Source organism: Alternaria dauci, chromosome 9 (assembly GCF_042100115.1).
Source record: "Alternaria dauci strain A2016 chromosome 9, whole genome shotgun sequence".
NCBI lineage: Eukaryota > Fungi > Ascomycota > Dothideomycetes > Pleosporales > Pleosporaceae > Alternaria > Alternaria dauci.
In genome coordinates, this window is record NC_091280.1 from 1,082,560 (window position 1) to 1,099,591 (window position 17,032).

General features: G+C 53.3%; 6 protein-coding genes across 6 annotated transcripts; 1 reads left to right on the top strand and 5 right to left on the bottom strand.

Moving 5' to 3' along the window:
- Positions 1-8: 8 nt before the first annotated feature.
- ACET3X_009047 (uncharacterized protein) lies at positions 9-2,442 on the bottom strand. The gene is made up of 2 exons (XM_069455198.1): positions 1,522-2,442; positions 9-1,470 (listed from the first exon to the last, which is right to left on the bottom strand). Exons 1-2 carry the CDS (start codon positions 2,020-2,022, stop codon positions 538-540), a joined length of 1,434 nt encoding a protein of 477 aa, XP_069303124.1. The 5' UTR covers positions 2,023-2,442; the 3' UTR covers positions 9-537.
- Positions 2,443-2,980: 538 nt separating this feature from the next.
- Positions 2,981-6,665, top strand: ACET3X_009048 (uncharacterized protein; the record flags this gene model as incomplete). The annotated part of the gene is made up of 2 exons (XM_069455199.1): positions 2,981-4,911; positions 4,961-6,665. The coding sequence occupies 2 exons, from the start codon at positions 2,981-2,983 to the stop codon at positions 6,663-6,665; spliced, it is 3,636 nt and encodes a 1,211-aa protein (XP_069303125.1).
- Positions 6,666-7,268: 603 nt separating this feature from the next.
- On the bottom strand, positions 7,269-8,358 carry ACET3X_009049 (uncharacterized protein). The gene is made up of 2 exons (XM_069455200.1): positions 8,196-8,358; positions 7,269-8,129 (listed from the first exon to the last, which is right to left on the bottom strand). The coding sequence occupies exons 1-2, from the start codon at positions 8,295-8,297 to the stop codon at positions 7,290-7,292; spliced, it is 942 nt and encodes a 313-aa protein (XP_069303126.1). The 5' UTR covers positions 8,298-8,358; the 3' UTR covers positions 7,269-7,289.
- A 357-nt stretch (positions 8,359-8,715) lies between these two features.
- On the bottom strand, positions 8,716-10,410 carry ACET3X_009050 (uncharacterized protein; the record flags this gene model as incomplete). Its single annotated transcript, XM_069455201.1, has 4 exons — positions 8,716-9,490; positions 9,546-9,752; positions 9,809-10,093; positions 10,157-10,410. 4 exons carry the CDS (start codon positions 10,408-10,410, stop codon positions 8,716-8,718), a joined length of 1,521 nt encoding a protein of 506 aa, XP_069303127.1.
- An 801-nt stretch (positions 10,411-11,211) lies between these two features.
- Positions 11,212-13,681, bottom strand: ACET3X_009051 (uncharacterized protein; the record flags this gene model as incomplete). Its single annotated transcript, XM_069455203.1, has 2 exons — positions 11,212-11,601; positions 11,657-13,681. 2 exons carry the CDS (start codon positions 13,679-13,681, stop codon positions 11,212-11,214), a joined length of 2,415 nt encoding a protein of 804 aa, XP_069303128.1.
- Positions 13,682-14,348: 667 nt separating this feature from the next.
- ACET3X_009052 (uncharacterized protein) lies at positions 14,349-16,777 on the bottom strand (the record flags this gene model as incomplete). The annotated part of the gene is made up of 6 exons (XM_069455204.1): positions 14,349-14,411; positions 14,503-14,777; positions 14,828-14,957; positions 15,008-15,268; positions 15,317-16,511; positions 16,695-16,777. 6 exons carry the CDS (start codon positions 16,775-16,777, stop codon positions 14,349-14,351), a joined length of 2,007 nt encoding a protein of 668 aa, XP_069303129.1.
- Positions 16,778-17,032: the final 255 nt, after the last annotated feature.

The window sequence follows — 17,032 nt, forward strand, 5'->3', positions numbered from 1 at the left end:
CATGCATGCATGCATCATCACAATCTCATCACTCAGCACCAGCCACACCAATTTCCCCAGGCCCTTCCCGTCGTCTTTGTCTCTTGTACCTTTTGACGACATCGCAAGAGATGCCGACATGCAGGTGTCCGGCTGCGGCGCGACCCACACATGCATCTCCTGGCTAGTATATCTTCGCGCCGGATCAGTCTCTGCACCGAGTGTTGCAACGTGGCAGAGCACACGTACACGGATTCCTGGTCCATACCAACGCTGCATAGCAACGGAGTAGGTTGTGGATATCCGAATCCCTTGTGTCCACACGCGCGCCCGCCGGAGTGGAGTTGGACAGAGCCAACGTGGGGGAAGCACATGTACCCGTCTTCTCGCGTACCATATTGCATTTCACGCCATCAGGACAAGAGCAAGACGAGACGATACGATACGATACGAACAAGCGCGAGCGGAATCTACCAGCCAAGTACCAAAAACTTTTCAACGCAGACGTCGGTAACGCCATGTGTCCCCCGAGTCGCACCCAATACTCCAACTCTTAGATCAGCGGACCAGCTTCCACCCATTGCCCTTCGCATCCAACCTCCGAACATTCAGGAGACATAACAGCGCAAGCGTTAACAAAGCTCCGGTGTAAATGATCAAATTCAAAAAGTCCCTCCCTTCCAAGTCTTCACCAGCCACCCTGGACACCAACGCTCCGGCAATAGGCGAGCCGACAGCGAAGCCGATTCCGCGTATACTAATTGTCGCGCCACTCTTGGGATAGTACATTTCGGCCCCAAACAGAGTCTTCTGCGCAGAGTTCATGACGGTGTTGAATACGCCGCTGCTTAGCCCATAGCAGACAGTGAAAGCAATGTACAGCCCCAGACTGCTGGTCATGGCGGACGACAGAAACAGCGCCCAGGTTGCAATGGCGTATACCGCAGTTGCAACCATGAGCATATTCAAATGCCCAATCTTGTCTGAGAGCCAGCCGGTACATACTCTTCCCGGAATTCCAACTCCTGAGTTGACGGCCAAAAGATATGATCCGTTGGTGATGCTGGCCCCTATGGACTTGGCAAACTCAGATCCAAATGCTGTGGGAATGGCCAGCGTCAATGCCATGATCAAGTTCACGATTGCGAGAGAAGCAAAAAGTGGGTCTTGGAAGACCTTCCAACTGACAATCTCCGTAGATCGCTTTTCGAATTTTCGCGGCGGGAGGGCGAGCACACTTGAGATGGATAGGATTGTGAAGCTGAGTATCGAGAAAATCCCCAACGTCCACCGGATTCCAATGTTCTCAAGTAATGCCGTTAGTACAAACACCCATACCATACCCCCTAGGCCGCCACAAGCGAACATGACACCCTGCGCGAGTCCGCTCCGTTGTGGGAAGTACTCGGGTAATATAGGCGCAAGAACGTAATTAAGGATACCAGCTCCGATGCCGACCAGGACTCCTTGACAGCCGACAAGCGTTGCCAGCTGCTCTATTGTAAGCAGTTGTGGTGGTGAGAGCCGGGGAATGTTACTCACATTATGGCTTCCTGCAGCAGCCGCAAAACCGATGGTGATGAAGGCAGTGCCTAGTCCACACAGATATTTGACGTGACCTCCCAGCCTCGGTAGGTATGGATAGTAGAACAACCCAAAGGTGGCGACGAGCCCACCATTTCCCAAGGAGCCTATGGCCGAGATCAACGGACGTTGTGACAACTCGCTCTGAACAAGGACACCCTCCAGGGCAGATGCTTGCCGCCCGTAGTGTGCCTGGAAGACACCGAAAGACTGGTTGAAGCCTATTATTGTAAAAGCCATGAGGCATGTTGAAGCAAGGATCCTGAATTGCTGCGTGCGGGTTACGAGATGACCGATATTGTCGGATTTGGTTTCCGTGGATGAGATTGACATTCTGGTGGGCAGCTTCTCGTCGACCGATGACTGAACTTTATCAATTGTTATGAGTATCAGTTCATGTCCATGAGAGCAGTGGGATTCGCAAAGCTTACCGGCTCGTTTGGAGCTGAGGATGTTCATCTTCTATTGCAGTATTAGGATTTCAAGTGCTGGAGAAAGAGACGATAACGCGTATTATGTATGCCAACGTTCGTAAATCGTACGCCGAGCCTTTGTTTTCGTCCTTGTATGCATCGTGGGAGTCTTGTAGGCAACAGTGTAGAAAATATGGTTCGGTTCGATGTTGAATTTTCCATCTGCTATCAATTCGCGGTACCGTCCCATGCTATGTTTTTGGACAGAACGTCTGTCCACCGATAGCAAACCTGGCCTTTACAAATGTACCAACCACAAACTGCGTGGACACGTTCAGATCTTGGGATATCTGGTTGGCGAGCTGCAACGGAGTCAAGTTCTGGTCCAGAACATCTCAGGTACGCGGGGAGACGGTAGGCACCGCATCGAGTAGCCTGCAATAGTGACCCACATGTTCCATTGTAGTGACCAATCTCTACGGAATGTTAAGCGGCGCGGGCAGAATGTTGCATGATACGGGAATTCGCAGTCATGGCATCTTCCTAGCAGCGATATCGACATGCACCGAACATGGTAACAATTTTGGTCTAGGCGGCACACTGCATCGATTTCACATGCAGACTCGGCCATCTCAATGTCGCTCTCCGTGCACATGTCAGTTGGGTCGGCTACGTCATTGGTTGCGGATTTCTGCATGATAGTGGCATACAATGTAGCACATATAGGGAGACTTGATATAGTACCGATGTTTTCTTGAGAGAGAAGGAGAGAGACAGAAAAGGAGAGAAATGCTCATCTACCACAACGTGTGGTGGTGGTCAACGGGCGGGGATAGCCGGCGCGTGTGCTTGGCCGTGGACCCTTGCTTGGGGAATATGGAAGAAAGTTGACGATGGTTTATCGCCATCATGCCCAGCGCATCGCTCCGAGCCCACCACAGCCTACAACGACCTCTTGTAGGCTCCCTCCCTCCCCAATTCCTGGGAGCGCTTTCGACGTCCGCATGTACGTGATTCGATGCGCACTGCGAGTGTCTACGAAACGACCTCCAGCGCGCTTTATCCGCGGCCGCCGCTACCCTTCGACTCCACGACCGCGAGCATTTCATACCACGCGCATCCTCGCACAGGCCTCAGATCCCCCGCCTGCCCCCAACAGCACGCCCACCGACCAGGATGACGTCAACAAGACGGACCGAGAGAAGGCAGCCGCGGGGGCAGCCGCAGCAGGCGAGGAGGCAGCAGACAGCGCGATAGCACCAGAAGACCCCGAGCTTCTCGCCCAGAAACTCCAGCGCTCGCGGGAGTCCTCTCGCAGGTACTCGGCTGCCCTGCGGCGCCAGCAGCGGGGGAAGAAGACGCAGGGGCTGCCGCCTGTACACATACCAGACTGGTTTCTCAAGAAGAGGGTACTACGCCGCCAAGACCTGGCCAGAGATCCACAGACACCCAAAGCATCCGCAGTTCTGTCTGTGGCAGTGACTCACGCCGAGTCCGGAGAGCATGCCGCGTGCACCATCCCCGCTCGGCGCGACTCAGATGCTACCCAGGTCCTCTCGCGACTAGTGCGTGGCCTCTGGAGCAGGCGGCTCGACGACCTCGAGAAGCTCAGGGTCGACAAGTACCTAGATGAGCGGATGGCCCCCGCCGACGAGGCCGAAACCCACTTGTCACAACTACGCAACGATGAGGCAGTCGCCAGCACCCAAGCAGGACGACCGGGCGAGGTGCCCATAGCCACAATCACAGAAGACAGTGCCTTCACCGAAGCGTGGTCCAAGCTGAGCAAGCTGAACAACGATACTGAAATGGATCCGCGCAAGAAGATTGAGGCAATGAGGAAGCAGAGTGCCAAGCTGGGCATGGCCGCTAGGAAACGCGAGATTGCCAGGACCCGGCAGATGGGCAGCTCCAGACGCCTATCGTCCTTGGTCATCGCTGAGATCCGCGCCACCATCGCTGCTTCTCTTTCCTCTTTGCAGCCAGCAGCTACCGACTCGTTTCCTGCTACAAAGACGAACCTAATACTTCATTCACCCACGACTGAGCACGAGGCTTCGATAGATGAATGCATAGCATCTACTGCTTTTGAACTGGGATCCGACGTCATTGTCCTCAATGCGCAAGACCTCGCTCACTTGGCTGGCGATTATCTTGGCGAAGGAGCAGAACCATCATCGCGTTCAATCCGCTCGCTGGGCTATGAAACGTATCGAATCAACTCGGACTTGGGCGATTTCATGAGAGATATCGAGGACTCTGTCTCCGAAGACGAGACCGATTGGACGCAGTCTTCATCTACAGACCAGTCTGATCCCAACTCAATGCGCCCTCGTGCCATGCCTCTTTCTATCATCGCTCTCACTCCTGCCCTGCGCGCTATGACTCAAAACTTGAAGGGGATTCGAATTCCAGAGAGTCAATTTGGAACAACCACTGATGCCTTGACCGACGAATCTGGGCGTAGCCAAAATTCTGCCGACGTACAACTCGAGGATCTGAAACTAGCTACCCTCTTGGATGCGTTGATTGATGCAAACGACGCAAAGCAAAGTCGGGGTATCGTCGGTGACAGCGGCTTTCCACTTCACTCCTCTGGGGGATCGCAAACACCGCCAAAGACCCCAGCGTTTTTTGACTACTCCCTAACTCAAGAAGGTGCTGAGCTCGAACTCGAATCCACCTTACCAGCTGCTGCAAGGTCGGATATCAACATGGCCGTCAAAATTGGCTCAGCGTCCAACAGCCTCAATGTCCCTGCCACCTCCAAGATCATCTATATCCGGGACTTTAAACAACTGAACGCTACGCACTATGGCGGTCGCATCATTCAGAAACTGGAGGAGCTTGTCCGCAAGCGGCGCAACGCTGGAGAAAGTGTCATGATTGTAGGAAGCACATGTTCTCGCGATCTTACATATGAAATATCACACAGGTAAAGAGTCCCTAAACCTCTGACATGACCGAGCTAACACAACCCTCAGTGGGGTGCGTGCTCTCCAGGCTGAAGGCGAGAGCACTGTCTTCAGGACCATTGTAATTGCATCCGAGTCTGGCGGTAGCAACACACCAAACTTTGATGAAGCCATTGCATCATTAGGAGGTGGTTCTGCGTCTTCTAATGATATTTCACCAGCAGAAAAAAGTAAACTCCGGCGCATCAACCTATATCACATCCAAGACATGCTTCACTCGTTAGATCCATCCGCGGCTGCCACGATATCGGACCTGGAGCAAAGCCCATCACGATTCAGTGAATGGGCTCCCATATTCTCAGAGTCACACTTTGACCGTGTGCTGACATTCGATGAGGTACATAGGGTAGCATTGACAGCTCTTGGTCTGTTTATCACAAGCCCAACAAATGTGACTGCAGGCGCACCAGCGCAACTTAGCTGGGCACATGTTGCTCTTGCAATGGGCTTACTGAAAGCGAGCGACACCGTCAAGTACACCTATTTTGATAAAGCTTTGCCGACCCCGAAACGCTCCAAAAATGCTTTCAGCAATCTGGATGGAGAGTTTCAAGCAGACCTAAGCAAAAAACGCCCCGACGAGAAGACTATAAAACGCCAACAGAACATACAGCGCATAGCCGCTTCAGCCAACAAACATGAGAAGCGACTAGTGGCCGGTATTGCCGACCCTGATCAGATCAAAACGACATTCGATCAAGTTCACGTTCCTGCGGAGACGGTCGATTCGATCCGAACCATCACCTCGTTGTCACTGTTGCGCCCCGAAGCCTTCAGCTATGGTATCCTGGCGACGGAGAAGATATCTGGTGCTCTACTGTATGGACCTCCAGGCACAGGAAAAACACTTCTTGCCAAGGCTGTTGCAAAGGAGAGCGGTAGTACGGTGCTCGAAGTTTCTGGGAGCCAAATCATGGATAAGTATGTGGGCGAGGGCGAGAAGAACGTAGCAGCAATTTTCTCGCTGGCACGGAAACTGTCACCATGCATTGTGTTTCTCGATGAAGCAGATGCCGTCTTTGCATCCCGAGACGCCATGCGAGAACGAACATCACATCGCGACATACTCAACCAATTTTTGAAGGAATGGGACGGCCTCAACGACCTCTCCGTGTTCGTCATGGTAGCTACGAACCGACCTTTCGATCTGGACGATGCTGTCATTCGCCGATTACCAAGGCGATTGTTGGTAGATCTGCCCACTCAGGCCGACCGGAAGGAGATCTTGCGCATACATCTCAAGGGTGAACAATTGGACGACTCCGTTGATCTAGCAGATATTGCCAAACGCACGCCTTTCTACAGTGGAAGCGATCTCAAGAACATTGCTGTATCTGCAGCTCTCGCTTGTGTCAAAGAAGAAAACGAACAAGCTGCCATCGCCGCAGCCAAATCCATCGCGGAGCCTGAGCCTACGTCGGAACCGCCCACCACCTCCACATCGTCCCAACAGCCTTCCTCGCCGCCGAAAGCACCACACCTCGTCCGCGGTCAAGATTACACTTTTCCCGAAAAGCGCATCCTCCATGCACGACACTTTGATAAGGCGCTTCAGGAGATTAGTGCCAGTATCAGTGAAGACATGAGCAGTCTGAGCGCGATCAAGAAGTTTGACGAGCAGTACGGTGATCGCAAGGGTAACAAGCGGAGAAAGGACTTTGGCTTTGGTATGGTGACTGAAAGGAACGAAAGCGCAGCGAGAGTGAGAATATAGGAACGACTAGCAGGAACACGGAATTGAGCAAGAGAGGCGGTTATGCATGTATATCTGTACGAGTAGACATTGAATATGAGGAATGAGTATATACCATAGTACCAGCTGCACATACCTTATAAATATGTGCTGTTTAAGCTTCTACCATGACTGGATGATACGTTTCAATAGGTCCAACCAAGTGAACGATAGTTTCCACCCATGGTTTTAATCGATGTCTTCCACGCAGGACTTGCAATTAGAAGAATTTATTAAGAGCAACTCCCGTACCTCATTCTCTCTATCAGATACCGTTTCAAGTCCGAACTTTCAAACTACCAGAACACTGAACAACGCAATTGGAATCTCGACTTAAACAAAGAAATATGAGCCTTATAGCATACACCATCAACACATCCAATCTATTCCCTGCTCGCTTCTGCGACACCAAAACACGATTTGGCTATTTACATTTTTGTAACAAGCCAAGAATTTCGACTTGGAGACGTTGTAATGGGACGAATATAGATGGTGGTGATTGAGGAGGAAAAGGGAAGGTTTCAGCACGTAGTTTCTACCAGCGCGGTCAAACAACAGTCATGAACAATTCCATGACTACTGGTGTATGCATGGAGCCAATTCCTTCTATCGCAACATTTCCTCAATCGTCTCTTCCAACGGTTTAGGTGTTCTCCCAGCCTCCTTGAGCAGACTCTCCAATGTTGGGTCGTCAATCTCACATTCCCCATCTTTCAGCGCATCGTATGAGCTTGACCACCACTCCACACTCGGTCTCTCCATACCCTTCTCATTCACATAAAAGTCCTCATACTCTTTCCTATCCACAACCTTGAGCTTGATCTCGTCACCCCTCACCCTACTAACGATATCCGCAATATCCTTCAACGACCAGCTCTTCTTCTGCGAGAGATAAAATGTCTTGCCCGCCCACTGCTCGCTCGGCGCTGCGAGTACTTTGGCAGTACCAAACGCCATATCAGGGATACTAGTCCAGCTAATCTTTCCATCGCCCGCAACAATCACCTCTTTCCTTGTTTCTTCTTTCAACCCGAAGTAATATCCAAAATACAGCGGCCAACTCTCATTATACAGTCCCTCTCTAACCACAGTAACCTTGCACTTGCCTTCTGTCTCCAAGTCGCGCAGATACTTCTCCGTCCGGATGTGCGCGCGCATGACACCCGCTTTGGAGGGGTTAGCAAAACCAAGGGATGTATAGTATATGTGCTGTACGCCGACTTGGATAGCGGCATCAATGGCAGCACGGTGGTGCGCTTCTCGGCCTTTCCAGAGCGGCGCATCGTTGTAGTCCATGGCTATGCGAGGAGTAGAAACGAGGAAGAGGGACGTGCAGCCATTGTAGGCGCGCGTCAAGGATTCGGGCTCATCGAAGTCGGCCCGGCGGAGGGTGATGGATTGGTTGTGCAGCGAGGCGAAGCGCTCCGAGTTGGGGTCACTAGATGTCTGGAGCGCTTGTTAGCTGTGAAGAACTCGCATTGAATAGGATGAGATGGTAGAGGGAAGACGTACGCATACTACCAGCTCCTTGGGGTCAATGAGCTTGTTGTCGAGGATGGCATTGAGCACGGCACCGCCTAGCTTGCCTGTTGCGCTGGTAAGAGCCAGCACCATGATTGTCGTATATGTAAATGTCTGAACCAAAGTTTGGGTTTTACAAAGAGACGTGTTGGTGTTTTGTCAGAAACGCGTCGTGATTTCCAAAATGTTCCTTTGATGACTTCATCGCTAATCAGGGTCCACGGCAGTTGGAGTGGGGCACATTGGTCGCATGGTCGCATGGTCGCCACTTTTCGCGTGAAATTATCAGGGTCGTTCTGGATGATGTAGAGTAAGTCTAAACCAGGAGCTTTACAGACCCCGAAGGCTTCAAAATTGTTCAGACTGCCTGGCTACCCGAGACCGTCCGCGACCTCATGTACGCATCGATCGTACAATCATGGATTCTGAAGTATTATAGGCCAGAATAATTTGTTCTAGTGCTACGATCGTTCAGATAGAAACAAAGAGTACAAAGCTGAGCTATACAGCCCTAATCATGCTTACGGACTTTTACCTGTACAACCATACCCTCCTGTCTTGCAAAGAACGTGTTTCTTGTACGCCATTGCGTCTGTCCCGCATCATAAAACTCAAAGTGATAGTTCCATACCAATTGCGGCGACAGTTTATACAACTCAATCAGTGCAATGTTCTTGCCTATGCACGTTCGCGTTCCGCCCCCGAACGACATCATGTACTTGTCCATGTGGCTCGCACGCACCGGATCCATCCAGCGGTCAGGATTGAAGACCTCAGCATCGTGACCAAAGACCCGCTGGTCAAAATGCATGACCGCTGCGTTGATACCAACAGTATAGCCTTCGGGAATGAATCGTCCGCAGAGCTCCATGCCCCCGCGCGGAACAGTTCGTGGTAGGGAAAGCTGTGCTCCAGGATGAATTCTGAGCGCTTCTTTGATGCACGCGCACAGATAAGGCAGCTGGCTGGCCTGCTTGTACGTCGGCGGTAGATCCATACGGCCTTGTTGGACAGCTTCGTCAACCTCTTTCTCGAGACGGGCATAGGCGTTTGGGCTGTGCATCAGATGATAGAAGAGCGATCGGAATGCGATGGCAGTTGTATCGCTGCCCGCAAAGAGTGCACCGTACGATTCCTGTTCGACGTCGCCCCAGGAAAAATCCAGCTTTTCGCCATTCTTTTCGTAGATATCGAAAACCTGTTGGGCCATGTCCGTTCTATGCACATCATGTCGAGATGCGTAAGCTTCCTTCATCAAGCGTGCAGAGGAGGAGCCGATGTTTTTTCTGGTTTAGATGTGTCAGTGTGCGGAAGTGGAAGAGAAGGTATGGTGGACCCTACACGCCGTTTCTGATATCCTGGCCAGCAGCTGTAAGCATGGTACCCATACCGATCAGTGGCCTTAGGAATGGAGGCGCAACGCCCATCAAGCACACGAATGGTGTCATCTTGTCTAGCGACTTGATCCAATCGTTCTGGTCCTTTCCTTCATCTAGAAAGCCAAAGGCTCGACCATAGAACAGTTCGCCAATTATGTCAAAAGTGTACCTGGTTTTCTTGTTAGTACATATGCTCTGGCCGAGAGAACAATAGGGACAAAGTACCAATGCAGCCATTCACCAAGATCGCAAGGCTTTCCCGATTTAGCAAATTGTCCTAGGCGGTCTACGAGGAGATTGCTGCACGAGTCGACGTATTCTTCTGACTTGGCAACGTTTGTCATCGAGTAGATACCGCTGACGATTCTGCGCCTTTGTCCATGCTTCTTGTCATCCTTGCAAGAGAAGATATCGCCATGAACGCTGAATCCAGTCGTGTTGTACGGCTCGTAGAAACCCGACTTATCCAACGCGTTGGAAAAACGGTAAATAGTTGCAAAGGCTTCGGGACTGCATGCACATCAGCTTCACACTCTGATCGGAAAACTGTAACAAGGGCATAATACTACTCACTCGGAACACGACACCTCATTCGGTGCAATGCGTATCAAGGGCCCGTGTTTAGCATGCAAATCCCTCTCATACTTCTCAACGTCTTCCGTCCAAATCTTGCGCAGATACCAGAGGCGCGAGATCCTGGCCAGAAAGGGCCCCGGAACCTTGGCCAGAGGATGGAATGTAGTTGTGTAAAAAATCCACCCTAGGAAAGTGATGATCGGCAATGCCACAATGAGCCAGGCATTTGGAAGACCAAGAGTCAACAACATCGTGTTGTCAGAAAGAACGGGACAGAAGATACTTGGTGCTCGACAAACGACGCAGGATTGGTTTCGACATTGGAAGAACCTTTATATTATTCCGGGAGTTTGAGCGGGCGCTGGTATATGGAAAAAATTTGGCTGGTGAATACCTGATGTCGGTTCCCAGCGGTGGATGCCTTGTACGATACCTAGCATGGTCCCGCATGATTCCCCCGATCTCCGACCTTTGTTCGGCTCGACTACGTAGGTATCCTCCGAGGTGTCCGGGGTGCCCGTAAACATGAGGGTGTGGTTGTGCAGTCTTGTAGTGACATCAGTTGAGGCTGTCACCAAGGTTGGCCATGTACGATGACCGACGCATAACCATCGTACAACACTAAATATCCCTAGACCGGATAGACTAGATTTGCCCCATCTTTTTCGATGTACGAACCCCAATGTGCACACCGTAATTGTCAAAGTATCAAAGTAGCCAAGGACAAGAACGTTTCGGTATAACAATGTCACCGATTGGCGCGAAATGAGAGAATCAAACATGCACACGATAAGAGATGTATTCCCCCACATCTATATCAACGCTTGTTCCTACATCTAACTCTTCTGCCACAGTATGTAAGAATGTTCCCCCAATGCAACGCTAGGCTTCGTAGCCACGAAGAATAATAGCACAAAAGAGACAAAGAACGCCGATAACGATGCAAGTCTGAGTAAAAAGCACTCTCAACCCCCAGTCTCGAATTCCGTACTGGGGTACAAACGACCGTGGTATTGTTTGTTTATGAACAAGTTCTAAGGAAAAGAAAACTTCTATGCGTACCGCACACTGCTTCTATGTACTGGTGGCGGCATGGGAACGTTCCCGTTTGGCGCGTGCGGGTTCGGCGTCCACGGTCCCGACGATCCTTGAGGTGGTGGTGGGCCAGGGGGAGGGGCAAAACCGTTGTTGTATTGACCCATAGGCGGAGGACCCATGGGCCCGTTTCGATTGCGCCTGCCGCTGTTCTGGTAAGGCATTGGCCGAGGGGTAGCAGCGTATTTCTTAAGCTTTGAGCGACGGCGGCAGGAACGCACGCAGCAGCCGACGATGCAGAGCAAAAGGGCGCCGCCGACTCCTGCGGCGATGCCGATGACGAGGTTCCGATGGCGATCGATCCAGGTTGTGATTTCTCGGCCAACGGAGCCGCCTTCGCAAACACCCTGTAAGATGTTAGTATACTAGACGACGCAGGAGGGGAATCTTGGTAAAACTCACGTTGTTGCATCTACCTCCACCAGTACAGCTTGTTCCGTCCAAGAAGTTCTGCTGGAGTCCATAACATCTTGCTCCAAACTCTGGGCTTGCGCAGCTGAGCATGCAATTGCTGTTGTCGCAAGCATACGTGTCGTTGCTCTGTGTGTAACTACCCATGATAGTCTTGCACTGCATGTCTCTGCTCGTGCACTGTCCGGAGGCACAGGTGAGGCCATCGCCACAGCTTGAGCCATCGTCCCTGGTCTGATCCTCAGGGCAGTATGGTGAAGTGCCGGTACAAGTTTCCTGGGGATCGCAATCTCCAACAGAATCGCGGCAGACAGTGGTGGCAGGAGCGAACTGGCAGTCGCGGCAGCAGTCTTCGTTGGAATCATCGCAGACAGCGTTGTTGATGAATCGGCACGTGTCGGGATCGCAGCAATTGTTGCCCTCGCAGCCTGAAGTGCCACCGCAATCGCACTCTTCATCTCCTTCAACGATACCATTGCCGCATCTTTGACCAGTGAGGAGCGTGACATCGCGGTTGTTGGTGAGGCACTGAGATTTGACACTGTTGCGTCCGAGCGCAGAGCAGATGTTGCCAATGGAGCAAGCGGAGAAGCGAGAGATTCCGGGAGAAGTCGAAGGGTTCATGATGAAGCCACCATTGGCGTCGCAGGTGCTTTGGCTGAGGGGACAGCATTGTTGCGCACTGACAATGTCGCTGTTTCCACATGTGTCGGACGTGCAGTCGTGCACCGCGCCGTAAGTATGGCCGGTTTCGTGGGCGATGACTTGCCACTCGGTGCCAGTCTTGATGACGACGTTGGCACCAGCGACGGTCTCGCCTGAGTTACCGTTGTTGTCCTGGGATCCTGATGTGCAAGCTTGTCCAAGCCAGGCTAGTCCGACGGCCGATCCAGTGTTGCATGTGGAGAGCAGAGTCCAGTGGGAGTAGGTGTCTTGCTGCTGGCCCCTCCACTGGGAAAATTGATTCAAGCGGTCTTGGATGCTAATCTGGCTGCTGCAGCCTTGGTTCCAGGGTGTTGCTTGCTGTTGCGATGTCGGGCATTCGGGCTCGGTGATGAGCACATTGGCCAGGCCGAGGGAGATGTTGAATGTGCTCTCGAAGAGTTCGGACGCCTGGTTCATGGCGTCGATGATGTTTGACTGCGTCCGGTTCTTGTCTCCGTTGAACGAAGAGACATAGGTGCAGTCAGCGGCCACACCCACGAGCGCGACCCTGCGCGCGCCAGGGCATCCGGCAGTGCTACCAATGGTGGAGGACAGGTCGACACCTGCGCCATTGCCTCCGGGCTGGAGGTCGTCCTGGCGCTTGAACATGGCTGAGATGAGGGATGGCGACGTGGCGGGCGACTCGTCCCTGGCGCGCATACTGGCATAGACTGGATGGTCCTCGTGCGTGTTGAAGAGGAGGTCGTCGGAGGGACAGCCGATGTTGTCGCCTCGCTTCCTCAGCTCTGTGTGCTCGTCGAAGCGGCCCATGTCCGAGTCGCGGAAGACGACCATGTACTCCTTGTCGCGCAGGTCAATGTCCGGGTCCTCGGCCTGTCGCGTCGACTTGTAGCTCGACGCCGTCTTGATATGGTGGTGGTCGTGGTTGACGGTGAAGGTGCCCTCGAACAGCGGTTCCAGGCCGTCCTGGCGTATCCCTATCCGCGCCCAGCCGACATTGTCCCAGCGGTTCCCCCTCTTGAGCCATGCGGTGCCCTTGTAGACCTTGTGCTGCAGGCGCTCGATGGGCTCCTGGCGGGCTATCGAGCCGTCGGGGTTGAGGTGTGTGACTTGGCCGCCATCGACAAACAGGTCGTGGTTGGGCTCGAGGCGGAGGCGGATGCGCTGGCCGGAGACGTCAAAGGCGAGGTCAAAAGTGGATATGGCAGTCACACGGTGTGTCTGTGTGAGGATGTCGGCATTCTTGGCAAGGGCAATGGTTCGCAGCGGCGGGCGGGCGTGGGACGAGGCGGCTGTTATGGTGGCAAGGCCGATGGTGATGACGGCCGTCAAGGTGCCGAAGAAGCGCATTCTCTCGGGTGGCGGTGCTTCTCCGCTCAGGGAGAAGGTTTATTTGAGGTGAAGAGCGAAAACTACGACAACGCAACGAGAGACATGGGTAGGCAAAAGTACTGTGTATACACAAGAAACGCTAGCACAAGGCAAATGGCTATACAGCGTGTCAACGATGGCAGCCGGCAATGGAGAGTCGTAATCGTCTGCACAGCCCCTGCCAGCCACCATCTTGGCGCCCGGCTTGCAGAAGAGGAGGGGGGGTCTGGGCGCGACACGAATGAAACTATCCGAATGCCTCCCTGCCTGCACCCACCCTGTCGCCGCCGTCGTGCATTGGCGCTCCGTATCTCTATACGCCGTTGCCCCGTTGTTCGCGCGCTGGTCGTCGTCTTGCTACTCCACACACGCACAAACCGATGCAGAAACTGGCGGGTCAACGCAAGAACCTGTCATCTGGATATTTTGCACTAAACATAGATGCGCGTACAGCGGCCGCCCAAACACGCACAGCATGGTTGTGCCTCAGCGCGCACACTGACTGCGTCTCACTATAGAATCGCCGTTGCTCGGCGCTTGTCATCCTCCAAGAACCACAGAAGCCGCCCGCACCCGCCAGCCTAGATGAGCTTCGCCTGCTTGCTTACCATAGCAACTATCTCATCCCGAGCCAAGCGGAGCCGTTTTATTTTTTCTTAGACTGGTGCACAATGTCGATTATCTTATCAACAACCGACGGATCCGAAAGCTGTCGGCATAGTTAGCCAACTCCATCCCACAGAGTGAGTACGCGTAATCTTCACCACCACCACCAGAAGACTCGCAGAGATTTCACTTACCGTCGTAATATCGCCCAACTGGTCCTCTTCGCCCGCCAAGATCTTCCGCATGATACGCCGCATAATCTTGCCGGACCGTGTCTTTGGCAGATCTGGAACCACAAAAATCGCCTTGGGAGCCGCAAACGGCCCAATCGACTTGCGCACTTGCATCACCAAGTCCTTCTTCACCTGGTCACTCGACTCTGTGCCATCCTTCAGCGCTACAAAGGCGTTGACGGCTTGGCCCGTCAGTTCGTCATTGATCCCTACCACTGCAGCCTCAGCCACTTGGTCTACGCAACCGTCAGCAATCTGCATATCGGACTTTAGGGAGTTAACATACGGTGCTCAATAAGCGCGGCTTCAATTTCAGCTGTAGACAGCCGGTGACCCGACACGTTGACGACATCGTCGACACGGCCCCGGATCCAGTAGTAGCCCTCGTGATCACGCCCGGCCCCGTCTCCAGTGAACTACACATGTCAGATCTATTCACTCGAACCATCGACTTGGTCAAACTTACGTAGTAGCCCTGATATACGTTCAGGTATGTGTCCATGTATCGCTTGTGCGCCCCCCAGACTGTGCGCGCCATGCTAGGCCATGGTTGCTTAAAGGCCAGTACTCCCTCAACATCATTTCCGTGAATTTCGTCGCCAGATACAGGGTCGATGATCGCAGGTTCAATGCCGAAGAATGGTAGCGACGCGGATCCGGGCTTCGTGGGTGTGATACCACCCATGGGCGAGATGACATGCGAGCCCGTCTCGGTTTGCCAGTAGGTCTGTCTCAGTCAGCAACACATCCACGAGGATATTCAACCGCGACTTACATCAACAACATGTGCCTCCTCCTTTCCGACAGTCTCAAAGTACCACTTCCAGACCTCAGCAGCGATCGGCTCGCCGACGGACCCGAGAATGCGGAGATTCTTCATCTGGTGCTTGACGTGCTCGTCACCAGCACGCTTGAGCAGCCGCAGCGCAGTGGGGGCGACGTAGAACTGGCTGACATTGTACTTGTCGACAATGTCCCAGTAGCGCGAGAAGTTGGGGTAGGCAGGTGTGCCTTCGAAGACAACGGTAGCTACACCAAGCAGCAGAGGGGCATATACGACATAGGTGTGACCTGTGATCCAGCCTACGTCACCGCCGCAGAAGAAGACATCGTTGTCGTGGATGTCAAAGACATACTTTCCGGTTGCCGCTGCTCCAAGGAGATAACCTCCGGTTGTGTGCATGACGCCCTTTGGCTTTCCGGTGGAACCAGAAGTGTAAAGCAAGAACAGAGGGTCTTCCGAGTTCATCGGCTCTGGCGCAATGTAGTTGGGGTATTTTTCGACTTCCTCGTGCCACCACCAGTCGCGGCCCTTGGTCCAGGGCACCTCGGCGCCTGTGCGCTTGTAGACCAGACAGTGACTAATGCCTGGACATTGCTTGAGAGCATCGTCGACAATCTTCTTTGTGCTGATGGTCTTGCCACCGCGCTTGCCCTCGTCGGTGGTAATGACAACCTTGCACTCGGCGTCGATGATGCGGTCACGTAGCGAATCAGACGAGAAACCTGCAAAGACAACTGAGTGAATGGCGCCGATACGCGTGCAAGCCAAGAAGGAGATGACTGCCTCGGGAATCATTGGCAGATAGAGGGCGACGGTATCGCCCTTTCTTACGCCCATCTCTTTGAGTGTGTAGGCCAGCTTCGAGACCTGGCGGAGAAGCTCTCCGTATGTGATGATGCGACCATCCCCCGCGTCGTCGGCCTCGTAGATGATGGCAGGCTTATTGGGGTCCTTGAAGGCATGGCGGTCGACGCAGTTGTAGCTGGCATTCAGTCTGCCCTCCAAAAACCACGCGACATCGCCATCCTTGAGTGAACCCGATTGTACGGTTTGGAAGTCGCGTTCCCACGTGAGCAATTCGCGCGCTAGTCGGCCCCAGAAGGCTTTTGGGTCGGTGATGGACTCCTTGTACAGCTTCTGGTACTCTTCAAGGTTCTCGAGATGCGGTCTCGAGTGCGGGTGCTTGCTGTAGTGCGCGCGTCAGCTGAGTGTGCTTCGTCTGGATGCGATCGCAATGGCTGCTTCGGCCAAAAGCTCGGCGGCGCGGGGTCACCCCACCCATTCGCGCGAGCTCTGGAGCTTGGATGACGCCGCAGCTGTCATTGTCTTGGTACATGATGCAATGACCAAACAAACAGTGAGGACTCACTCGTAAAACGCCTTGGGAACGTGGAAAGTGTCCACCTGGTGCGCTTCGGCCACGACAGGCGGCTTGACGTCTCCTTCGGACATGTTGCGTTTGTGGATGCGGGCTAGCTGTCTGGCGGGGCAAAGGAGCTCGGCTTCGGCGCGCTGGAATTTCGCGACGAGGACAGTCTAGGAGCTTTGCCAACGGGAGAAACGAAGTTTGGTAGGACGCGGGACAGAAGCCGACGGATGTCTAGAATAGATATATGTCTCAATTCCGGGTAAAGGGGTCGGCGGTACGCTTGGTTGCCGCAGGGGCCAAATTGAAGCTGCTCGCTGAAGATTCGGGGAACAGCTCGT

Coding starts and splice junctions, on each gene's coding strand:
- ACET3X_009047 (XM_069455198.1), bottom strand. CDS start 2,022: ATGAACATCCTCAGCTCCAAACGAGCCGGTAAGCTTTGCGAATCCCAC. Junction 1,471..1,521: donor CTGCTGCAGGAAGCCATAAT/GTGAGTAACATT, acceptor ACAATAGAGCAG/CTGGCAACGCTTGTCGGCTG.
- ACET3X_009049 (XM_069455200.1), bottom strand. CDS start 8,297: ATGGTGCTGGCTCTTACCAGCGCAACAGGCAAGCTAGGCGGTGCCGTG. Junction 8,130..8,195: donor CCAAGGAGCTGGTAGTATGC/GTACGTCTTCCC, acceptor CAAGCGCTCCAG/ACATCTAGTGACCCCAACTC.